Source organism: Paralichthys olivaceus, chromosome 8 (assembly GCF_024713975.1).
Source record: "Paralichthys olivaceus isolate ysfri-2021 chromosome 8, ASM2471397v2, whole genome shotgun sequence".
Lineage (NCBI taxonomy): Eukaryota > Metazoa > Chordata > Actinopteri > Pleuronectiformes > Paralichthyidae > Paralichthys > Paralichthys olivaceus.
In genome coordinates, this window is record NC_091100.1 from 10,075,894 (window position 1) to 10,100,436 (window position 24,543).

At 39.9% G+C, this 24,543-nt stretch overlaps 4 protein-coding genes across 5 annotated transcripts; 1 reads left to right on the forward strand and 3 right to left on the reverse strand.

Annotated features, from left to right (window-relative positions):
* Positions 1–391: 391 nt before the first annotated feature.
* LOC109637824 (ATP-dependent RNA helicase DHX15) lies at positions 392–8,796 on the reverse strand. The gene is made up of 14 exons (XM_020100426.2): positions 8,606–8,796; positions 6,335–6,677; positions 6,039–6,232; positions 5,787–5,946; positions 5,465–5,683; positions 5,205–5,372; positions 4,964–5,050; positions 4,568–4,717; positions 4,349–4,457; positions 4,058–4,249; positions 2,725–2,847; positions 1,775–1,965; positions 991–1,160; positions 392–863 (listed from the first exon to the last, which is right to left on the reverse strand). The coding sequence occupies exons 1-14, from the start codon at positions 8,668–8,670 to the stop codon at positions 746–748; spliced, it is 2,289 nt and encodes a 762-aa protein (XP_019955985.1). The 5' UTR covers positions 8,671–8,796; the 3' UTR covers positions 392–745.
* A 1,152-nt stretch (positions 8,797–9,948) lies between these two features.
* On the forward strand, positions 9,949–11,541 carry LOC109637780 (extracellular superoxide dismutase [Cu-Zn]). Its single transcript, XM_020100342.2, has 2 exons — positions 9,949–10,086; positions 10,734–11,541. Exons 1-2 carry the CDS (start codon positions 10,073–10,075, stop codon positions 11,356–11,358), a joined length of 639 nt encoding a protein of 212 aa, XP_019955901.1. The 5' UTR covers positions 9,949–10,072; the 3' UTR covers positions 11,359–11,541.
* Positions 11,542–12,051: 510 nt separating this feature from the next.
* Positions 12,052–17,759, reverse strand: LOC109637872 (coiled-coil domain-containing protein 149-like). Of its 2 annotated transcripts, XM_020100509.2 has the most exons (13): positions 17,531–17,740; positions 16,755–16,916; positions 16,613–16,651; positions 16,235–16,342; positions 16,025–16,141; positions 15,619–15,791; positions 15,313–15,385; positions 15,065–15,149; positions 14,738–14,885; positions 14,551–14,627; positions 14,399–14,434; positions 14,151–14,213; positions 12,052–13,888 (listed from the first exon to the last, which is right to left on the reverse strand). In XM_020100509.2, the coding sequence occupies exons 1-13, from the start codon at positions 17,579–17,581 to the stop codon at positions 13,365–13,367; spliced, it is 1,656 nt and encodes a 551-aa protein (XP_019956068.2). In that variant the 5' UTR covers positions 17,582–17,740; the 3' UTR covers positions 12,052–13,364. The 2 variants fall into 2 exon arrangements, with proteins under 2 accessions (XP_019956068.2, XP_019956069.2); XM_020100510.2 differs by lacking the exon at positions 14,399–14,434 and having other exon boundaries at positions 17,531–17,759.
* A 1,855-nt stretch (positions 17,760–19,614) lies between these two features.
* Positions 19,615–23,901, reverse strand: LOC109637873 (leucine-rich repeat LGI family member 2-like). Its single transcript, XM_020100511.2, has 8 exons — positions 23,586–23,901; positions 23,320–23,391; positions 23,037–23,108; positions 22,415–22,486; positions 22,210–22,281; positions 21,376–21,545; positions 20,779–20,943; positions 19,615–20,595 (listed from the first exon to the last, which is right to left on the reverse strand). The coding sequence occupies exons 1-8, from the start codon at positions 23,759–23,761 to the stop codon at positions 19,760–19,762; spliced, it is 1,635 nt and encodes a 544-aa protein (XP_019956070.2). The 5' UTR covers positions 23,762–23,901; the 3' UTR covers positions 19,615–19,759.
* Between the last annotated feature and the right edge of the window lie 642 nt (positions 23,902–24,543).

Genomic DNA, 24,543 nt, shown 5'->3' on the forward strand with positions numbered 1-24,543 from the left:
CTTTTAATTGACAATCACCACCCTGATGTTGTATTCCTCTGCCAATCAGTGCAGTTTTAGTCTGCAAACACTATTCCAGACGCATACAATTTAACCCTGACCTCAGACAACTCAGTTAAAAAAGAAAATCAGAAAGAAATCAGTTCATCAACTGACAACTGGTCAAAAACCCAAGTGAATGTTTGTGCCAGATATACGGAAATTCCCGCGAGGTGTTCCTAAAATATCGTGTTCACAAGGCAACAAAGATGATGTATGACAAATATCATGAGCATTAATAATATGCTGCTCATATCAACCTGTGTGTTGGGTCATAGGAAACAAGTGTTTATTTTCTTGACCAAATTAGGATCAACACAAAAGCAAAGAACTGCACTACAAACTACACAACTTTTGCAATTAACATGTTTTACTAATATGTACAGAGAAATTAAGTCAAAGCTCCTTTATTAAAGAAACAAAGCAAGCACAAATCAGTTTTTAATGACTCAACAATCCACTAAAGGAAAGTCCACCACATCTAAATGACATGTTTCTGATATTCCTTTTGAAAATCTTCAAAGCCAGGTCCAATACTTGCCGCTGATATTTTATCTGACATTACACTTAGAGAATAAACTTTGATGGGGAAAAAAAACAAACAAAATATAAAAATCAAAACGCCAAATTTTAAACATTAAGATACAATGAAACAGAATGATCTAAAACTATAGTATGCAGGCGTTTTTCAGGATACTTCTGTTTTTCAGTACTGGGAGTACTCTTTACTCTCTAGTTTGGCAACGATTCGCTCCAGCTGTCGTTTAGCTTCACATTGTGGGAAGTTACTCATTTCATAGTACTGCGGGGCAATCTTCACCAGCCTGTTACAAAAGAAACAGAACCATGTTAGATTATATCAGATATATCATGTGCTATTTTAGTTCAGTTATCAATTTGTCTTCATGAACCTTTATTCATAATAAAACCTGAAAAACTCGACACACATACCATTCTGGCTTGATGTCTGTGCAAGTGCGGATGTAGTTCTTGGTGGTGAGGACAAATTCGTTATAGAGCACCCACTCAGGCTTGTGGTCCAGGACTGTAGATGGGTGCAGTTGGACGACTTGGTTGTCTTTCACTGTGAGGTAATGACCTGTGCGCTCCAAATGAGCCACCTGCAGGATGAGAAAAAAAACTTGTATTTGACAGAATAAACAACAAAGAAATTATGTGCATTTGTCTACATTTAAAAAACATATTACTAAATATTATTACTATATATTTGATTGTATTTGTGTTTAATTTTAATTATAGCTATATGTAATACAATTTATTATAACTGTAAAATATCAAGGCTCAATTACAGCTATTTGTCATAAGGGTTTGATTAAGATATCTTAGGAATCAATGCCAATTATTTTTAAAATATATGCATACAAACACATCTCCAGATATATTGAATGGGAAAAACATTTTCCCACTAATATCAGTATCGGCACCTGCCCCCCCCCAAAATGGTCGGGCTCTTGTTTAACCCAACACTCCCAAAGAAATCTTTGACTTCCCATATTTACCATCAATAGGTAAAGACAATATCTATCAGACACAAGAGTATAGTTTCTATGTTTAAAAAAAACTCCTCCTGCTGGAACACATAAATGGAAGATGCTATATAAATTCAATTGTAATATAATGACAATATAGTAAAGCACAGTATTAATCCAAATACAGTGTGTTATAAGCTTTTAAATGGTATTATTGACATCATCTAGTGCCTGTGAATGTTCACCTGCATGAAGAAGCCGGTGCAGAGCGCCCGGCGAATGTTGATGTAATAATCTCTGCTGGTGAACTCTGTGCTCCGACGGGGAAGGTTGAAGCGGTCCATGATCCTGGACAGCTGCTGCCGCACGTTGTCAGCAGACATCAGTGAACGGTAGTTGACGAAGTTGTCATAACACCACTGGTTCGACTCATGGTCTGAAAAAACAAAGCATAAAACAAGGGATCAAACGTTTAGTTTAGCATCAGGTCTTTGCACTGTCTCTATAGCAGGTCTCCAGAATACTTTTTGCACCAGATATTACCAGACAATATCCTAAATAAATAAAATTACAACCACACAAAACCAAAACAGTAAATAAAATGAACTCTCTGGTGAGTATAAACTCTGCAGAGGAGAGGAGATCAGAAAGCAACGAGACTCGCTAAAAGACAAATGTTTGGCGCATCAGTGCAGCCAAGAAAAAGTTGTACATTTTTTTAATTGTTTTGATTTTCCATCCCCGACCTTCACTTTAAACAGTTTCAAGCTACAAGCTGGAACCCACATATTTACCTCTGCCTAGGAGCTTACGTTTGTATCTGCATTTAATTGTCTGTTATTTAGCAGGATTACGAACTGGCTAGCAGAGTGATTTTTCCATCATCATACATCATCATACATCGTTTGCACCAGACGTTATAGCAGAGGACAAAGCCACAGATAAAGGGGATATGATGCAATTAAAAGGCAACAAAAAAAATGTTTTGTTAGCTTGAATTTGTCTGGGGGAGAACATTGTTGGAAGCGTTTTGCACGTACACCAGTGAAAAACATATATAGCATAGGTCTAGGTGTTAATGAAGAACTGTTACATATTTTATCTTTAGCATGGCGAGATAGGGTCTTAGCTTATTTATAATATTCACTGCAAACCTTTCAGTGCCGTGACATGAAAAAAAAAAACTGTTGCTCACTTTGTTTGAAGGCGTGATAAACGTTGAGCAGCGTCAAGTGGTCTCCGTCGATGTGAGCAAACCTCATCTTGGACTCGTCAGCTGCCTTCTTAGCCTCCGTGGGGCGGACAAAACACTGTGGGACTAAACAAGGTTGGTATGGGCCCCAACAAAGCCGCCCATAGGGATGAGTCAAACATTCACAGAAAAGGGGAGCAAAGCCTATGATGCTAGGGCACTCGACACTGCGTTGGGACAGGGCAGGACCACAAGCTCTATCAAATGGGGCAGCAGTCTTTTCTCATGGTCATTCCCAACTGTACTGGCTATTAGCTCGTAGAGAGGGGGGTCATTTAACCACATCTGTAAAACAAGAGTTTTCACACAACTACAAAGTGTTAGGGACACCAGCAATGTTTAACTTTTCAAGATTCAGAAATCTGACTTTTTTTTTCGTATTGAGACGCAATGAGGTTAAGACTTTCAGAGAGAAGAAAGTTTGCTAAAGCTACACATGATACCCGTTAAAATCACATTTGATCAATCGAATGAAAAGAAAATTCAGAAAAAATGTGACAAATATGAAAACGTTTAAGTGGTTCCTGCCCTATCCACATGCTTTGGTGATGAAACCAGTAAACAAAATTTACATTATGGCCATAAATTCGACCCTAAAACTGAAAAAAGCTCTCAGTTCAAGGAGCACTTCACCATTCAGGTCAAGTTGTCCAGATTTAAATGTATTTTAACCATAACTAAAATTGTGGATAAAAAAGGCTTTTGGTGATTAACATTGAATGTTTTTATTTTTTAGTAAACAAAATGTCGCACAAGTCTTTAATAAACTACACACTTCACTCTCCAAACAAACCAAGATACCACATGATGAAGGTGAGATTAACACATTGTTAAATTTGGTTAGACTAGAATTTAAGCTCACACTGGTCTGTGACTCAGTGTGTATTCTCAAAGATAAAATTAAATAGATGAAACTATATTTCAGCTGTTCTGTACTTGTTTGTTTCAGAATTTTAGTCATTTCAATATGAGACCACTTGCCTGGAGGCATCGGTTTCTTTTTTAACACCTGCATATCTTTACATTCAAAGGTGTTGACCAAAATGCTTAAGATGCCACATAGGCAGGAAACAAAACATGAACTAAAACTTAGTGTTAAATTTAATAAAGTTATTAGGGGGTAGTAGTTCTGCCTTAATTTGCTTGATTTTCAAATACGCTGCACACAAACGAAATTCTATGTGAGAAACTTAATTTCAGTGAACAGTAGCGTTTCTATCCCAGAGAGAATGAGCCTGAGGAAGGCAAGGAAGATCAGCCCAGTCCTGGGCATTACCTGACAGCATGGCAGTAATGGAAAGGATCTCGTTAGAGCAGTTAAACTCGCAGCTGGCAATGACCATCTTAGCCAGCTGGGGATCCAGGGGAAACTCGGCCATCATGGATCCCAGTTCCGTCAGGTCACCGTCATCGTTGAGAGCTGCGAGGTAATTCAGCAGTTCCAGGGCTCTCATCAGGGTTTCAGGAGCTGTGGTTAGAGGGAGGGGACACACAAAATGTCAGATGGTTCTGCCAAACTAGACACTTTTAGATGTTTTAATTTGTCCTTTAATGCAGACTGACATACCTGGTGGATCCATGAAGTCAAAGTGCACCAGGTCATCAATGCCAAGCTTTTTCAGCTGCAACACAACAGAGCCCAAGTTGGATCGAAGAATCTCAGGGTACGTGTTGTCCTGGAGAGAGATGATCACTGTGTTAATATCTGAAAATGCAACTCTGAGAAGATAAATTACAAGAGACGATCCAAAAAAAAAGTTTTCTCCCGACTGTTCATGTCACTTACCTGCATCTCTGTTTTGTAGGCCTTCTCTGTGTAGAGACGGAAACATTTTCCTGGACGTGTTCTGCCGGCTCGTCCCGCCCTCTGCTGGGCAGAAGCTTTACTGATGGCTGTGACGAGCAAAGACTCCACTCTGATACGAGGATTGTACACCTGCACACATAATCAAAAGAATATTTCAGTGAAACAGCTGATCTGAGATGTGCAGGTTTTTACAGTGTAACCCAAATGAAAAGGGGCTGATAGGACACAAGTGAACAACAAAACTTAGTTTTACAGAATGATTCAAACCATCTTCTTATTCAGATTTCATAAAGGTCAAAGAACATAAGCTTGAGTAATAATCAGATGAGCAAACTACACACAACAATCCAGTGAGGTGAGTCACTCTTTACCCACCTTCTGTTTGGCGAATCCAGGATCAATGACGAACACCACGCCATCAATTGTTAGAGAAGTTTCCGCAATGTTTGTTGACACCACGACCTTTGAAGAAGAAAAAAGAAAAGTCTGTCAGATATCCTCTTTCTAAGTGGTGCAAATGGATGCATCATGTGAAGTCATTCAAAAAGGGTAAAATTGAATAAGTTTGAAAATATCTTCTGCTGATATCGATATTTCTTTATTATTTAAAATGTACCTTTCTTCCTATTGCGCCATTGGGCTTCCGTGGAGGAGGAGGCTCAAAGATCCTTTGCTGCTGCTGTGGAGGCAGCGTTGAATACAGTGGAATGATTTTGATGTCCCCAACTTCAGGGCCAAGGTCATCAACCTCACGCTTGATTCGTTTGCAGGCCTCGTCAATTTCCTGAACGAAAGTTAAGATTTAATTTTGCTGTTCAAGGCAGTTAATAACAAGGTTTCTCACTGGACCAGTAATATTAGCACCATCGGTCTTACCTCTTGACCAGTGAGGAAGAGCAGGCAGTCACCTTCATCTTCCTCGCACATATGAATCTGGATGACAGTGCGGATCGCTGCCTCGAGGTAATCCCGCTCAGGCTCCGGGGTGTAGAAGATCTCCACGGGGTGTGTACGGCCAGGAATCGTCAGCAGGGGGCAGTTGTCAAAGTAAACTTGGAACTTCCCAGCATCGAGAGTGGCACTCATGACGATCACCTATAGGAATAGGAAAACATAATCATTTCCTGTTGCAAAACAAAACATTCACACAGAAAGGGAATCATTCTCACAATATCACTTATTTAAAAATGAAGAATACCTTTAGGTCTGGTCTTTGACGCACCACCTCCTTGAGTACTCCCATCAGGATGTCTGTGGCCAGAGTTCGCTCGTGGGCTTCATCCAGAATGATCACACCGTAACGCTCCAGCAGCGGGTCATTCATAGCCTCTCTTAGCAACATACCGTCTGTCATGTACCTAAAGAAATATCGAACATGATTTGTTAGATACAGACAAAAACAGGCTGCTCTGTAATTAGAATTCTGAAACAGCAGCCCTGAATCACTTACTTTAGTATGGTCTTTGCAGAGCTACAGTCCTCAAATCGAATAGAGTAACCGACTTCCTGTCCGAGCATGACGTCCATTTCATCTGCCACCCTCTGAGCCACACTCATGGCAGCCACTCTTCTGGGCTGAGTACAGGCCACCGCTCGCTTCGGACCAGGCAAGCCTCTCACCATGTCCACGCACCATTGTGGGATCTGGAGATTGAAGACAGGTTCAAAAGCTTTTAACATAAACCACAGGAAGTGTTTAATGTACAATTAAAAAAGACAGAAGATATGAGAGATGAGATTTCAGACCTGTGTCGTCTTCCCAGAGCCAGTCTCTCCAACAAGGACAAAGCTCTGATGGCGTGTGATGATATCGCTGAAGCTTTCCTTGTACTCCCACACTGGAAGCTGCAACCTCTTCTTCAGGATCTCATAGTAACGTGGTGTGTGCGGCAGGTTGGTGAACGGATTGATCTGCTGCTGCACCAACATCTGCTTAAGCGGTAGTATGCCTGGCACAGCTGCCGGGATGTTAGTTGGCGCACTAGCGGGTTTCGGGTCTCTGTCCCGGTCTCTGTCCCGGTCCCGATCCCTATCTCTGTCCCTGTCCCTGGAGCGGTCCTCCCGGTCTCTGTCTCGGTCCCGATCTCTCCTGTTGACACGAGCACAGCAAAACTTTAAAAACATGTTGCTTTGTAAAGAGATCAATATGAAATCCTGACTTTCTGACTATCCTACAGTAAAGGATAGTAGAAAGTATATAGAGAAACAATGCTGTGAAATGAAAAGCAGAGACAACTTGTAATCGTGAACCTCACTGCAGTTGACAATGGTAAAGTTAGTTGGACTTTGGCTGATGTAAAGACATCATGTTTGGTTTTCAGTCACTTTGTTATCATTACATTTCAGAGACATCTAAACTTTTTAGAAAAATATGTTTCTGGATGTTATCGTCAATTCTATTCAAAAGTCTTAAACTTTTGATTCCCATATTTTTTTTTTGCTTTTTCCTGATATTTTCTTGCCCAAACAACTATCTGAGTGAAGGGCTGGTTCACATGTTTACAGATATATTGTGATGTCTATGGAAGTAGTTACACAAGTTTTACTTGCTGTAATCACTCCTCTTAATCGGACATGTCGTGACATAATCCCTAGTGGAAGTGATGGGGGGCATAGTCCACTATCTGTTTTTGAGTAAAGTTCAGTAATACGAGGCCTCAGCACTCAATAGTATAAAATCTTTTGTGTTTTTCGTTTCTACTGCAGAACATGGAAACAAGGAGAGAGTTTCTGAGGACTTGTCTCTCCATTATGCTGAATTCAGAATATCCATATCCAGACATTTCCTGGTGAATTGATGATGAGAGAATGGAATGTTTATTTTTTTATTTTAATGCTTATAAAGATTAAGATTCCTCTTTTTGATCCCACACACAGCATGCAACATGCAAACATGGGGACATTTGACCTCTGTATTTAACTCATCCGTGTGAACAGAGCACACACGGAACACACGGAACACAGTCCACACAGTGACCACACACGGAACAGTGGGCAGCCATGAAGGCGACCGGGGCGCAATCAGGGGGTTTGGTGCCTTGCTCAAGGGCACCTCAGCAGTGCCCAGGAGGTGAATTTGCACCTCTCCAACTTGCGTCCATGCTGGACTTGAACCGGCCACCCTCCGGTTCCCAAGCCAAGTCGCTATGGACTATATTTGTTTCTAAATCTTGAAATAAAACCTTTATGATTTTAGTGATTTATTTGATTAGCATTGTTACTGATGCTACTACTCGGGTTTCCTTCACTGTTTTCTACTTTTTCTAGAACAAATAAGTAAAATGCAATATATAATGGTGTCTTGTGGGCACATAATGAGCATGACACAATAACAAAATGAATCCACTGTTCTATCCAGTTATGATAAACAGACAGTAACTTGGGTAGATTTGCATTTGTGTTGATCTTATATTAGCTTCAGATTAACTTCTGAATTCAGATTTTAATCATATAGAACACTGGGGATATTATTGACGAATCACTTAAAGATACAATATGTGAGCAAACGAATCAATTTTAAATACAATACAGACACAAGCTATTATGCTTAATGTCTTCTGACTGCCCTTAGCTAGCATGCTAGCGTAATGCTTTTGTCAACACACCATACTTTAATAACAACTGCGTGTACCTGTATTGTTTTACAACCCAAATAATTGTTTACTTCTGTGTGGATAATGTCAGTCGGTTAAATTCACTTATAATTGTTCGCATCTGTTGTTAGCACCGCGCTAAATTGAGGTTAGCCGCACACACGTGTCTCAGCAGTGAGAACGCCGATGCTACGTTCGTTAGCTCGAGCCTTCCTTGGCAAATGCATATGTTAACTAATCACCAAGTTAAAGATGAAGAAATAAAACAGAGAGAGATGGAGGCGATGTTTAGAACAAGCGGCAAAGAGCAGCTCCAACATTAACCACCGCTGCTACATTGTCTGGGCTCTCAATAACGGTTAGCCAGGCTGCTAGCATCAGCTAACAGTGGGTTAGCACCACAGCGGTGTGGAGCAGCTCTTACCCCTCAGACCTCTTCTTACTGGTCGAGTAGTCATCACCCAAATCCAGCCGGTGTCTTTTAGACATCTTCACAGGAGGAAGTGTTTATTCACTCAAATCAATTAACGCCGACACAGTTCTGCCGGGAGAATGGGTGTTGCTGCTAGCTTCCTCACTCCTGAGCGATATTGTTTTCTTCTGTTCACGTTAGGTTTTACAGGGTTCGTTGACCGCCACCTGCTGGTCTGGAGGGTTCATCTCCATCTCTGATAGTTCCAGGAGTTTCACTGGAGGCCTTTTTCCACATCATCTGAGTTTACATGATTTAATTCATCGCATACGTTGAGGCAGAATGTCAGATGTGACAGCCCCTGGTGTGATCAAGACCTCCAGATCTCATCTGCTTCAGTTGTTCTCTCATTGATTTGCTGTAAAGTTGTGTTTCATCAAATTGCTTCCTTTCCTTTTCTGTCAAATCAAGACATCAATCATGGAAGAAACACAGGCTCTCTTGTGGTTCCAAGAGTCTGTAAGAGAAGAACAGGAGGTAGAGCATTCAGCTACCAGGCTCCTCTCCTGTGGAACCAGCTCCCACTCTGGGTTCAGGAGGCAGACACCTTCTCTGCATTAAAGGTTAAACTAAAAACGTTCCTTTTTGAGAAAGCCTATAGTTAGTTCTGGATCAGGTGAGTCCTGAACCATCACTTAGTTATGCTGCTATAGCTCGAGACTGCTGGAGGAACTACCATCATCCACTGAGCACTTCTCCCCCCCCCCCCCCCACATTCATTTATTTATTTTAAGACATGTCAATAACTATGTTTCTTTTTTAGTCCCTCTCTCTCTTTCTCTCATTGTAGGTATCTCTGACTCCACAACTGCAGAACAACTATTATTATTATTATTAACAACAATACTTAGTAGTAATTAATTATTATATGAATTGTTACTGTTATCAATAATAATAAATAACTTCTTTACACTCTTATTGTTTTCATTGTTATTAGTCAGAGCTGATACCTGATGCTAAAATGTTCCCTTTCTCTCTCGCCTCTCTCTCCCCCTCCTCCCTCTCTCGTCTCCTAATGAGGGCGTTTTCCTCTCCACAGTCGCCAAAGTGCTGCTCATTGTGGGAACTGTTGGGTTTCTCTATATTAAATTGGGTCTTGACCTTCTGTAAAGTGGCTTGAGAGCGCTATACAAATACAATTGAATTGAATAACAAAAATGTTTACTGAAAAGAAGAGAAAACAGGATCTGCAGCACATACAGAAACAAGTAAACTGATAAAACCTGAATAATGGAAAAAAAAACATCTGTATCCTGAGGGGTGTGCTGCTCTGCTCCTCCCTCAGCAGAGTAACGCCCCCTCACTCTTATACAAGACCTTTATGAAACATTTTCAAAGTATAAACAGAGACACGGCTCCAGCAGCAGAGAAACCACAAACACCTCCAGCTTTTCCAGGGTCTTTACACATATTGTGACCATGCTTTCACACAGGTAAGTGGACTCTGAACTCTGGCCTCAGTTTAATCAACTTTCTTTCCAGGATTAGTTTTTCTTATGGTACAAGCAGCCTGCAAACTTCATCTGTTTATTCAGCTTGTTTTTTTACATGGAGAAATATAAAGTTCTGTTAATATTCTGTTGTGTGCATCCAGTTTAAATAGTTGTGCCAGTAGAGAGGTAAGTGTGATGTGCACTGGGACATTTGATCCTTTAAAAAAAGTATGTCAGGGTGGAAAACAGCCTGACGACTATAGTTTTTTTAGATTCATATTTTATATAAAAACATACAATGATCTTATAAAATGTGATAATATAGTAGATTCAATCATCTAACTATAAGTATTAAGTATTTTCAGTCCAATTCCAGCAACAGTTAAATGCTACTAAACTATAATGATGATGTAATATAATATAAATAACATTCTGAAATGAGTTATTCTATAAAATATAATTATAAAACTGGGTTTTTGATATTTGTATGCATATTTCTGACAATATGTCAGTATTAAGTTATGCAAGACATCTAACTTTTTGGACAATGTTGTTGCTGTTTTTACATAAATTGCTTACTTTCATGCAAAAAATATGAAAAGTTTATTAATCTTACTTAATGTGCTAATAATCGTAATATTTTTCAGGTCAGATAATTTGTTGGAGGCTGCTCTGTTCGTTCTGCTGGCAGTGTGTCAGCAATGTGTCTCAGCTGACATTTCGGCTCCACCAGAGGTCATGCTGCACAATGGCTCCATGTATGCAGCCTGCAAACTAAGACCCATCACGTCACTACCCACCGGCGTGCCCAGAGTGTACGGCCACGTGCTGTTTAAACAGGATTACCCTAACGGAAAACTCCAAGTCATCTTCCGGCTGAAAGGTTTCCCCAAAGATGTCACCCCAGAGCCGTCCAGAGCCGTGCACATCCACCAGTACGGTAACCTGAGCAAAGAATGTATTGCCACCGGTGGCCACTACAATCCAAGTGATGTGCATCATCCTAAACACCCAGGGGACTTTGGGAACTTTCAACCCCAGGGAGGAAAAATCAACATGTTAATGGAAGCTGAGGCCACGCTGTTCGGAGGGCTGTCCGTGATTGGAAGAGCAGTGGTGGTGCACGAAAAGATGGATGACTTGGGCCTCGGTGGAGATGCTGGGAGCCTGCTGCATGGAAACTCAGGTCGCAGGATTGGCTGTTGTGTTATTGGGATTTACCCACCCAATCTGTGGAATATGTATCATGAGCAGTTTAAAGCAGTCAACTGAAGGGAAATTAGTGCCAAAGTCTTGCTACATACTATAAATCATTCCACAGATTTTTCCTTTGCGTTATATTCTGTGTCTGATTATCAAATGTACTAAAGACGACAATATTCCTATGTCAATGCCATTACTTTTTGGTTGGTACAGCCATTTGAATGGATTGAAAATAAATAAGATACAAACATTCATGGTTCTCAGAGGTTTTGTTGATTGAATTTTCTCATAGTGAAACCATCAAGTAAGATTCCTTATATTAAACCTGACATAGGAGGCTGCTTCACATACTGTTACATACTGGGCTGGTACTTCCTTGATGTCATGTGACACAATTTCCCACATTTGCATAATACACCCCTTGTGGTTAGTCCCACCCTTAGTCCCCACATTTGCCTGTACACACCGGAAGCTGTTGACCAATCACAATAGAGTGGACGAGCTGACCAATCAGAGCAGACAGGGCTTCCTCAGGAGGGGGGGTTCTTAAACAGGAGCTGAAACCAGGTGTTTCAGACAGAGGCTTGAAAGAGGAGCTGCAGCAATGGACACTATAAGGGGAGTGATTCGTTTCCTGACCACTAGAGCATGTAAACCTTTTGAAGTAAGAAAGTAAAATTATGAAACAAAATGTGTCTCCTTAAAACATTATTTTCAGAGAACACATTATATCAAATTCTTACAAAACTATTTTCCCAAAGGTGGTAGTTGAAAATGATTTATTTTCCACAAATATATGATTTATTTGTTCACATTAAACACTTATACAATACACACATGGCTCTATGTAATTTAAATTATCTGAGTTCATGATTATTTATTTAAACTCAAAAGCACATGTGAGACATTAGTGCTGGTAATCTATTTGGCTCCGGTGTGTGACATCAGAAAGTAAATGTTTGTATTGTGTTTGAAGAAGGCAAATAAAAAAATCGGTTAGCATTTTGTCCTCTACAGTTGGATGTTGATATAGCTGTTACTAACATGGGGCAGTTTTTTTTTTTTTTAAATCAGTGGTTAAGTATTGTCCGAGGTGGAAAACTGAAAGCCACAATTTTTGTTCTTCTTCAGAAAACTAAAACAAAGTACATTCTCTTTCTCTGTGTTGATTAAATTCAGACTCTGAGTCTAAAGAGCTCAGCTGATCGACAGTAAGGCTGAAATTTTATAATCGGAAGCAGACAATTCTAATTCGTCATGCCTCAACGGCAACATTCCTGGTTTTCTACTTCACAGATCCTTCACTACACACCTCTGACACAGTTTGTCCAGCTTCCACACTTGTGCAAACATTTTGGATAAATCTGTTTTTGCTGTTTCAACATGACAAATCCACTGAGTATAAAGTGAGTTCCAGAAAGAACTGGTATTAAACAAGCTGTATTTAGGACATGAATAGCTTTCAGAGTTCTGACCTAAAAAAAAAAACTTTGGGATAAAATCCCACATTATTGCCCAATTTCACAAATTCTCTGGCTAAATCTCTTGAGCTGGGTTTGTGGAAATCTGTCCTGGAAGAGTTCAGGCCATTACAGCAGCATTTTAATGTCCGCAGTCTTGAAAATGAGGCGTTCAAGAATCACATTTGTTTGTAATATTTGGTTGTTCACATTCTGTTGGTAATGTATGATAATTCATCAGGTTGAAAGGTTGGAATACATGAAAGCACAAGTCAAATAATCACTTATTTCTCAGGCTTGAGTGACATTCTTAGGACTCTAACAGAGATATAATATCAAAGTGTTGTGAAACTGTGTGGACACATTTCTTTGTCTACAAATGTCTTTAGATGAAACAAAGAAACATATAATGGTGAAATCAGGACTGTAGACAATCATCTTTCATGCATGGGCCACTAACAACACAACTATAGACAGTTTGTTTACCCTAGCAGCTAAATTAACATTTGTTTCCCATTATTAATAAAAATAAATTAGTTATCGTTATATTATAAATTCATCTTTCGTAATTACCATTGTTACATTTTCTCCTGATGCTCTGCAACCTGGAAGACGTCAGATTTCCTGACCGACACGAACATCAGTCTCATCTGAAAGCTCTGTCTGCTGGTTTGGCGCAGTGACGTCCTGCTGTTTCTCACCAGCGGCAGCAGAGGAGGAAGCAACGTAAATGTTTTCCTCAGTAATATCACACTCAGCTTCGACAGTTTCAGTTTCATCCGACTCTCCTTCTCCTGTCGGGTCGGAGTCGTCTAAATTCAGTTGTGAGTCGTGGTCTGACTGACGAGGCGTGTTCACATCTGTCACTGAGGGAATAGAATCACTCAGTAACTCCTCTTCTTGTGTTAAAGCATCTAAATCCACAGCGATCTGTGTGTGATTGTTTGGCTTTTCTGTCTGAGGGCTGGCTGGCTCTTCATCCACCGACTGGCGTGGAGGCTTCTGTGGGGACGTCTCCTCACTGGATGGCAGCTGTGCCTCTTGCTGAAAATCTGATGCTTCTGGTTTTTCATTGTCTTGGTCTTGAACTTCTGGGGAGCTCTGCTGCTCGGCAGGTTTATTCTCAGATTCTGTATCAGCTGTAAGGGTAGACCGAAGAATAGCATTCAGGAAATACAGTTCTAGTACAGATGGATACAGATTGTGTGAGAAGGTGTCTCGCTGCCAGGGCCTGATGGGAGTTGGGTGTTCAGGATGAATCACCTGATCTGACACTATATAAATTATATTAATGTTAATGTCTACATCTATATTTCCAATTGTATTACTATGTGTGGTCTTCCCTCATTTGTCCAGCCTCGATCTGGGTTGTGAAGTGACATAGCTGCACTGTATACTCACCTTCCTGTGCAGGAGACTGTGGTGACTCTGGCAGCTGAGGGTTCAGGATGATGGCATCTTTTCCTGTCAGTACAAAGTATTACACTGAGTTAACTCCTGTATGGCATTTCTCAAACATGATGTCATTTGGATTCTAATATCTAATGTGGCTGAATTGGATATAGAAGATTAAATCACATGCGACACAGATGAGAAATGATGAAGATGAAGATATTAGAGATTAAAAGATAGATAGCAGAAGAACATACCACCATAAATTCCCAACGACACATTATAAGTCAGGCCTTCAGGAAGCCAGAAGCAGAAGATTAAAGAAAATGACAACACAGAAGAATTATTGTACAGAATATGTACATATGTATATTCATTTATTAGTCTTAATAAATATACTTATATCCACCTGGCAGGCTCCATAATCCTGACATCTCTAGTGTTTTAAGTTTCTTCTCCAGCTCCGCCACTCGATTTCCAAGAATCCTAATGAAAGAAAAATAAAGTTCCACCCATCATTCAAGTTATTCATTCATATCCAAATAAGAACCTAAAAAAGAATGTCTCTCTATAGCATCAATATAACATATCATTACTTATTGATTTGCCGCTGGTGCTGAATGACCATGTTCTTCTCATGGATGGTTTCCAGCAGAGCTGTGGCCAGAGACTTGAGGTCTGAGATGGACTGAGGGGTCACCGGCAAACTGCAGCCGTTTTCTTCAGAGAGCAACAGTTCTTTCACTGCACACACACACACACACACACACACACACACACACACACACACACACACACACACACACACACACACACACACACAGAGAGTCATTTTCTTTACCACATGTGTAACTGTTTACATTTTTTTGTGACACATTGTTCAAACTGAAGTATGATGGTTTTAAAACTTATGATCCTCTGACCTTGTTTGGCAGAGAGCACTCCTGTGAGAGCGCTGCTATTCGCTTTGCCACCGAATGTAGAGGTTTTCCGACACTCCAGGGCACTCTGAGACCAATGAATCATTGATTATTGACCATATATAGAGAAAAAAAAGACACATTTTGTCCTTTAGAAAATTCCCATTTGTTCACATTGGTAAAATGATCTATACAGCTCTTCTTTACAGGTTTTTATTGAATCAAGAAATTATTTTTAAAAATGCAGCTACCTTGTACTTCATCAGATTTGATTTGAGCAAGTTGACCTCCTTCTGAAGTTGAGTGAGGCGTTCATGCAAATACCTGGAAGAAATGTTTTAATATAAACATTAATCAGAAATTATTAGACCTCAAGAATTCTACCACCAGTCCGTTCACACACTAAGTTATGATTGTGTAAAATCTAATTGAATCTCAGTGAAGTATCACTGGGACCTTACCCTGGCACACACCTGTGGACGCTGCTACGCTCTTAGTTAAATATTGTAGAAATACTCAAATATCATATAAGTATAAGAGAAAGAAACGTAACAAACCTGTTCTCCATGCAGAGTGCATCAATGTCAAGAAACCGAATCTCATCATTTCCTACAATGTGGTTCATTTCCACATTAAGACGATGAGCCTTCTGCTGAAACACGTCTCGCTCTGCTCGAACGTCCTGCAGCTCGTCAGTGAGCGACTTCACACTGAGCTCCAGCACCTCGTTCTGCAGCGACACAAAATAACAAACGTACAGAGCTCTGCGTATTTTTTTTTCAGGTTTTATACTTTGTTTGCTCATTTGCTTTGAGCTGGACACATGAACAGATCAGCTTGACAGTCTTTGCTGAAATCTAAATAATGGGAAACACAGTTGACGTGACTGATCATACCCCTGAATTATTACGATTAACAAACAAAGACAGAAGACAGATCAGCACGGTGAGCCTCAGTCGTCACCTGTTCTCTGGCTCTTTCTAACTGTTGGACCAGATCCTCTCTCTCGTGTGCAGGAAAGTGTCGAACTCCAACCTCCTCGTCTCCCAGCCTCTGTTTGGTGATGGTCATTCGGAGGAGCTGCAGGAACAGAAACACACAAACTGTCCATTAAAATTTATTATGAACTAATTTGATAATTTGAAACTTCTGGTAGAAACGAGGGTCTCGAACCTTGTTATCTCCCTGAGCTTCCACCAGTCGCTGTGTCAGCTCCTTCACCTCCTCAGAAAGCTGATGACTTTTCTCTCTGGAGTCTGTGAGTAACTGAGCTAAATTCACCTGAAGAAGATGATTAAGATTAAGATTCAGATTCCTGAAGAAGATGAGGACATGATGTCACATCAGATTAAAAACTCCAGGGTTAATCCAGATGTTAGATTAAATATCTAGAGAGACAGTGCTGAATAAAAACTAGTCAAAAGTGCCATAATTGGGTTTTAGGGTAAAAAATATTAGCCGGGTCAATGATCATTACTGAGGTACACAAATACTGTTGAAGTACCAGTTTGTAGACTTATTAGACAGCGATGTATAAAGAACATCACTTACTTGATTTCTTTTCTCAGGAGGCAGAGAGAGATCTCCATCCTAATAGTTATAAAAACAAAGACACTGTCAGTAAATGTCACATATTTATAATTGAATAGTGGACAATTGACATTTTGTCACCATGAGACCACAGATGTCTTACGATGAGCTCTCTGTACTTCTTCTTGAGGCCCTGGTGCCGCTCACGGAGCTGGTTTGCCATCAGCTTGTACTGATCCCTCTCCTGCTGACAGGTGTCCAGCTCCTTCGACAGAATCAGAAGAGCTTCCTTCTTGCTCTCCAGTTTACGCTTGCAAATTACAAACTGCACAAGGGAACAGATGTTAAAGGTCTCGATACTTGAACAGTGAATGATTCTGAGTCACACTAAAACAAGAGAAACAATAAACATAACATTAGGTATCCATCTTTTAGAGAGGATGATAATCTCAGTTAGTTCATTAGTTGGATTTCTCTAAAAAGAAATGTGGAAAATTCTGAAAACACACAGTGACACCTACAAGCGTAAGTACCTGACAAGTTAAATTCAGTTTCCTCATGGAAGATGAAGGAAACCAGAACATATACACGTCTAAGAAAGTATTTAAGTAAATATACTTTTCACAGCAGTCATCTGTGGATTATATTATTAATACATTCAAAATAATGTATTGTCAAAACACCTGCAGTGTGGTGCACGTTGATTTGCATAAGACTCTGGATTCTGCAGGTGCAGGGAAGAGGAGGACAAATCCACTTCCTTGTGTACATTCCTGAGATTTAATCCTGTTTGCTCTATTTAATCTGGATTTCATATTTTATATTCACAGAGAACACGAAGGTAGATGATATTAGTTGTATAATTGTTGCATGTACAGTACATGTTTGCCACCATCAGAGCAGGTTACAGTGGGAACATCCTCCCTGCTCCTGTCTCACCTCGTTGATCAGCCCCTGCCAGTCACTCTCGCTCCTCCTGGACGGATCCATGTCGCTCCCAGTCCCAGAAATAACAACAACACAATAATACAACTAACGAGAGTATGAAAACACGAGGTGAGAGTCAGATCAAACCATCCCCATGTTGGCTCGTGTTGTGTTCTGGGACATTTTGCATCATCATAAACGGATTATCACGACCTGCATCACTTCCGGGCCTGGTGACGTCACGGAGGCGTCACGACGCATTTGAAGACCATCGTAAAACTGGGAACACCTCATTGGAAATGTGTTTGGATCTCTCATTGTCCCAATATTAACTGAGAAATCACATGGCTTCTCCCATGTAAAATTCCTTTACCAACAAATTGTACGAAGTTGGTTGCACTGCAATATAATGCATAATATCCATCCCACCAAATGATAATAATAATATTAATGGATGTAAATAACAGATGTGAATTCGACAAGAGTGAAGAAGAAACCTGTTTCTAAGGTTTCTAGAAAAGTGTAGATTTTCCACATGAAACAAATCACTCAATTCAATTACAAGCTAAAGATTTTATTATGAAAATAACAATCTGAGAATTCTGTGTGCTATGAATTCATTCCTTTTAATTTTGAAATTGCTCATCCATAGAGCCAAGTTCCGAAGGTCTCGCCCATGTTTTAGATTTAATTTTAAGATATCTTTAAGATAAGTCTACTCAGTGCAAATGTACCCATATTACTAATATGATAAAATAGAGTAATATAATTCACCCTCTTTGTTGTTTATTATATTCTATGAAGTTTTATTTTGATGATTTAGTATCACATTGTATCATTGTAAACAGCATCTCATAGGATTGATGAGTTTAAAGTGATCTGATTGGTCAGTAGTTGCTTTGTTGAGTTCTATTTCATTCCATTCTGTTTAAAATTCAAACCTCCAACTGTTTCACAATTAAGTTCAACTGTCTGATAATAAAACAAAGAAGTTCTTCCATAGTTTAAATGCATTTTATTTCTCATTCCAGCTTTGATGGTGTATTATTTTACTTCCAGCTGTTTCACCTGCACGTTTCAGCCTCTTCTTCTGATGCACTTCAGCTCTCAGCTCCAGTTTTCAAAGCAGTTTTTTCATTTCATATGCATTTTTAATCCCTTCCCACTTTCTATTTCCTCATACAAATACAAGGCAGCAACACATTAAAGCTTCTGCAGCAGGGAGCGATCCCACTGTTATATTCCAAGGCAAACAGTGTCAGTAAATCTCCAAGATGAATGAAAAATGTTAGTTAAGAAGAGAACAGATGCATAAAACCATGTAAATGCATTCAACTCATACAGCAGCACACAACCTCATGATTGTAGCAACACTTAGTATTATTATACATTTTGCATAGGAATCAGGAGTGAATTTCATTTTATTTTGCCATTAATCAGGCACTCTGTTCATACAGTAGCTTGTTATAAATGTTATAATATTATAAATACTGCTGTTATTTTGTTAAATAAGAAAATGTCTGTGTCATGCACATTGCAATCATCAGTCGTAAGTGGTCACACTGGGAAGAGATGGCTTTGACATTTCTGTTGTTCCAAAAACAATTCACTCTATTTAGAAAGTACAAAGCATTTCAGCGTAACAGTCTTGCTTGCAGTGGTCGAACAAATTTCACATGGCACAGGAATCAGTGTTTTGCTCCGTTTGGTTCTGCATAGAGTGGGGCAGTGCTATGGCCTGTATGGTCACTATTTTGTCCCACTTTCTTTCACTCATCAAGGAAGCAATGCTAGGTTAACAGGTGCATCACAAGGAATCATACATAATGGGTATGAATCATCATAAAAAGGTCAGGTTATGTACTTCCTGTGTGGGGTGACCAGGTTAACGACCATAGCCAGGATAGACACTTGTCTGCGCACATATTGTTTGCTTGACAGATCTGCAAGAAAAGCCAGCAACTCTTAAGATGATATTTATGAAGTTATATTCATGCTGTTAACATTGCATTTCTGTCAGTTTTTTATTAACTAGTTGAGAGTCGATTATAATTGCTAGAAGTGCATATGAGTTGCAGAAACTTGTCAATTTTTTTTTGCCTCAAACTAGGAAAGATATATCTGGTGGCTGCATAAGGAGCATAATACAATGTTTGAGACTCTTGGAGACTTTGTGGCATAAACACAATGTCGATCTGGGTGACCAACTCAAAATGTCCTTAGTTGTGGCATCGTGAGGCACTATAGGCTCAGATCTACAGTAATATGCTCAAAAACCATCGATTTGCCCTTGAAGCTGGAAGAGAAGATGAAATTCCTGCGGTCTGTGGTCACGACTGTAAACGACCGAGGTGATTGCACGTAAATGTCCTTGAACTTGTGAAAGGTTTTGGTTTCTGCGTCCCAGAGGTAGATCTGTGTGAAGGAGTAGTCGCTGCCGAGGGCGAGATAGTGTCTGTCTCTGAAGGAGAATGGCTGGAGGATCATGGCTCCTCGAGACGGCAGGGCCTGCACCTCCGTGAACAGCTTATTGGCCCATTTGAGGATTTTGGAGTCACCGATGTAGCAGGTCATGGCCAGGTACAACTCTCTGTCCTCTCGAAACGCTTTGACTGCCACCACGTCATCCACATTCTGAATCTCACCATGGAGTATGAACTTCAGGGAGCTTTTGTTCCACAGGTAGATGACAGGTGACTGAGATCGACTGGCTAAGATGAGGTAGGACTTCCCGTCCACTTCAACGAACTCAGCGTCGGTATCGCGAAACCACTCATGGAGAAACTGGTAGGAGTTAAAACCAGTTTCATTGCGGTCTGGCTGGTCGACCCACTTGTACAGAGTCGACAGTCCAGCCTTGGAGCTGTCCACAATCACAAAATACCAATCACCATCCATTTGGAAGACCTCGATGTCATTTGGCTTTGAGATGTTGAAGACCTCGATGGTTTGAAACTTGGTGAACTTGTTTTGGTGATCATCAAACTTATAAATGTGGGATCCACCAAAGAGCTGGGTGACAATTATAAGGACGTGGCTGTCGATCAGGACCGACTTACATCCAACAACCGACTTCCCTGCAAGAAAAAGAGGTTGTCAACAGAGAAAATCACTATGAAAATGATTATTGACAAGCAAAGAGAATAAGGTGATCAGACTTTGCCTTTGTTGGTTTTGGCTGTTTTGATGAGATCTATTGACATCAGAAAAATATTGAATATCACTAGCTTTGTCTTTTATTTTTGAGCGATTTGTCAAACCTGTGATATTGTCAAATATTCTGAAGTTCATTTCGATGTGATCCCACTCCATGACCACACAGCTGTTGGTGTTGGGAGCAGCCATCGCCACATAGATGTCCTCTTTAAAGGAGAAGATGTCTGCTGACATGGACTGAATGGGAATGGACTGATGACGCACAAAGTCTGTGAGATGCAGACACAAACAACAATTGTCAGTCAGTCTGCAGACTGAGTGAAACCTTCAGGAGCTAACTACTTAAATTACATTTATCTTGCTGCATATAAGCTGTACAGTCAGAGCAATCATCTACAGAATGTTGGTTACTTTGGTTTTAATATTGTAAATTTAACACATTAGAGTTATATCATTTTCATAGATTATTAACAAATTGACTCATGTCTTTTTACATAAGTGAACAAAATCCTTTTGTGTTATTAACAATTGTATTTATACGATATTTCGAAAACAGTTTTACATAGGAATGAACTGACATCCTGTTTTTTCTCTGTACAACTGTCTTCTGTTTAGTGCAGAATGGTGCATGGTAGCATCCTGTTTATTTATTCAACACTTTTATTGATTTCCTTCTTTCTCATTGCACTCGTTATTTTTACCTGTGGAGATGCACTGGCCTGGTGGAATAGGAAGCTCGCTGAGCCGTTTGCCCTTCATATCACCGGGCCCTGCGCAGAAGACATCCGACACTGTGGCGTTTGTGTTTTTCAGCCACGTCATCAGCCACTTGTTCTCACAGCTGCACTGGAAAGAATTGCCTCGTAGATCCCTAAGACACGATAGAGAAGGAACCGACATTCACAGAATGAGTTTGGACACATTTACTGGAGGAAACAGTAAAATATGAAACATTTGTTTTTTTATATTGATGAGAGGAAAAGATTGAGAGTTCGAGAAGCCACAAAGACTCAAGACAGTTCAGTAAATCAGTGACAAAACAAAGTGCCCATCCATCCATCCATCCATCCTTCCATCCATCCATCCATCCATCCATCCATCCATCCATCCATCCATCCATCCATCCATCCATCCTTCCATCCATCCATCCAATCATCCATCCATCCATCCAAAAACATTACACCTATTGCATCCCAACAAATATTCCTTTGGGTAATCCAAATGACAGTGTTGCATTCTGCAGGGTAAAAACCTTCCCTATATACAAATAATAACTATGCAGGAACAAAAATTAACAAATAATTACTTTAACTTGATAAGTAAGTTATTTTGGACATGTTCGCAAATAATTTCAGCTAATTTCATAAGTAAGTTTATTTAACAGGTTAAAAAAGAAATGTTTTGCTACGACTAAGTCACATCCATAATATTTCTGCGACTTTTATTTTGAAGACATTTAATGCTGACAAACACACAGCCTGAGTCAGCACACACACACACACACACACAGTGCTGATGGTAAACTGCTTACTCACAGTTCCAGCAACGAATCCAAATCAAAAAAAAGATCTCTAGGCAGAAACCTCATCTTGTTGTTGGCGAGGGAGCTGAGAGACGCAGGAAACACAAGAGGAAAAAAACTGTCCTGTCAGTAATCTGTGACATCATCCGTCTAATAAATATGTCTGCTCACTGTGAGTTTAAAGTATAACACATTTGAGGGAATGATAACTGACTTACAGATGAGTCAGATCTCGTAGACCACGCAGGGAATTTTTGGTGATGGTTTCAATCTTGTTGCCTTCAATGAATCTGCCCAATGAACAAGAAGACTATGGTTTAGCATCGTGGACCAAGAACAACATGATTAAACTGAATACATCATGTTCATGTGTGGATAAGTCAGTAGTGCTTTCATGTGATGTCATCTTTTTTCTTTTCCCTTTTAACTAAGTTTATATGTGACTTAATCTTATATTCATATATGAAATTTGAACAACGCTTTGTTTTCCACTGCTTTTTTTTCACATTGCTTACTGCTGATCGTATCTTTCTTGCATTTGCCTTTTGCTTGGCTGTCAAAGCACTTTGTAAAGCGCTCTTATATAAATAAAGTTTATCATCATTATCATTATTGATATCAGAACTTTGTATGTCTATGGGTAGACGTAAACTAAAATGTGGCAAGTATTTTGGTTATGGCTGCCTACGACTGGGACGTTACTTGTTTGGAGTTCACGTGATCTGATGTATTTACAGGAATTATTAGGCATCTAACTCTCTATTCTTGTGTAATAATGCAATAAATCCATGTCATTTTGCATGTTAAAATAAAAAACTTTAAAAAAAAGTATATACTCACAAGTATTCAAGGTGTGGGAGACCAGAGAAAGCATCATCTTTAATCGTGGTCATAGAATTTGCATTTAGAAGCCTGTAAAAAAAACAAAAACATTGGTTAGTAATCCCAAATTGTCACTTTTGTTCCACTCTTCTATGACAGACAGGAAAGGGTTTATTAGTGATAATCAATTACTACTAATCCAGTTTTTGTCTCCCTGTGTTGTCTGCTATCAGCCTTTAAATGTTAATCACTGTTAACCAATGAATCGATGGAGGTCTCAGGTTTCACAAAGTGCACTTACAGCAGCTGAAGAGAAGGCATGAGAGCAAACATGCCCTCTGTGAGTTCAGGGATGGATCCATTCACCATGCTCCTGTTGGAAGAGACACACACTAATCAAAGTCCAACTCTTGACTGCACAAGACATCTCACCTCATCGCTCTGTAGCAGACCCACTTAGAGCCCACTCAGCAGCACAGCAGCAACTGAACCCGTCTCCTTGAAAGCAACATTGACTGTGTAATGCCACAATAAATAAATGATCACACTTGTGTTGTTTGAACTCACAGTGAGTTGATGTCGTTGGGTATGGTCCTGGGCATGTGAGCGGTACCCACGCAGATGATGGTCTCCTTGGAGCAGGCGCATCCTGAAGGACATTTGAAATTCCTCTTGGATTCAGCTGCTCCACTAATGTAGAGAAGTGTAAAAAGGACCAGGAGCCTCTGCCTGGTGGATGTCATGTTGCGTCTCGAGCGTGAAGAGCAATAAAACAGGAGCAATGGCAGCAGCTTATTTTATCCGTCTGGACGACATCAGTATGCAGCAGCGTGGAGGAAAGTCCTGACACAGGCTGACACAGGCTGCAGCACTGAGGGCTGCCTCCTCCACTGCACACTGATCGCAACGGTAGATCTTATTGTGGAGGACCCACACAGAGACACACACAAATAACACAAATGATTAGACTTAATAAGAATGATACACTTATTATGATAAGGTAATGTTACCACTGAATAATAGGCTGATTCATCTTTCAGCTACATGTGCAGGATCTGGTGATTCAGATGTTGAACTTTTAATGCAATTGTATATGTTTTTTAGTAATGTGTCAGCTCCCTTATCCACTTCTGATCAAATGTGATCCCAGTTGGGCTATACACTGACAACATTGTGAACACTGAACCAACATACAATGGTGCAGTGGTGTGCGTGTGCAGTTACTTGAATATACCACTAGAGAGCAGCTGCTGATAACCAAAACCCAGAGTATTTCTGTGAACAAATGACAGTTTAGGACAGGGTTGGTCAATACGGCCAAAAATTCTATAAACATAACAAAATAATGCAATTCTATATCTATATCGTAAGTTAAAATTCTTCTTTCTGAGCAGACGCTTGATAAACAGCAAAACATTTTACAAATCTGATGCTGATCAATTGTGTCTTAAGTCGCCTCACTGTGCTCCCACTGTATATAATAGATTAACATTATACTGACATTCAACTTAAGTTATATTGCTAT

Coding starts and splice junctions, on each gene's coding strand:
- LOC109637872 (XM_020100509.2), bottom strand. CDS start 17,581: ATGGATCCGTCCAGGAGGAGCGAGAGTGACTGGCAGGGGCTGATCAAC. Junction 14,628..14,737: donor CACCAGCGGCAAATCAATAA/GTAATGATATGT, acceptor TTCTTTCATTAG/GATTCTTGGAAATCGAGTGG. Junction 14,435..14,550: donor AGGATTATGGAGCCTGCCAG/GTGGATATAAGT, acceptor GGCTTCCTGAAG/GCCTGACTTATAATGTGTCG.
- LOC109637824 (XM_020100426.2), bottom strand. CDS start 8,670: ATGTCTAAAAGACACCGGCTGGATTTGGGTGATGACTACTCGACCAGT. Junction 2,848..4,057: donor CATTACTGCCATGCTGTCAG/GTAATGCCCAGG, acceptor AACCTTGTTTAG/TCCCACAGTGTTTTGTCCGC. Junction 864..990: donor ACAGACATCAAGCCAGAATG/GTATGTGTGTCG, acceptor CTTTTGTAACAG/GCTGGTGAAGATTGCCCCGC.
- LOC109637873 (XM_020100511.2), bottom strand. CDS start 23,761: ATGACATCCACCAGGCAGAGGCTCCTGGTCCTTTTTACACTTCTCTAC. Junction 23,109..23,319: donor ATGCCTTCTCTTCAGCTGCT/GTAAGTGCACTT, acceptor TTTTTTTTACAG/GCTTCTAAATGCAAATTCTA. Junction 20,596..20,778: donor AATATTTGACAATATCACAG/GTTTGACAAATC, acceptor TTTTTCTTGCAG/GGAAGTCGGTTGTTGGATGT.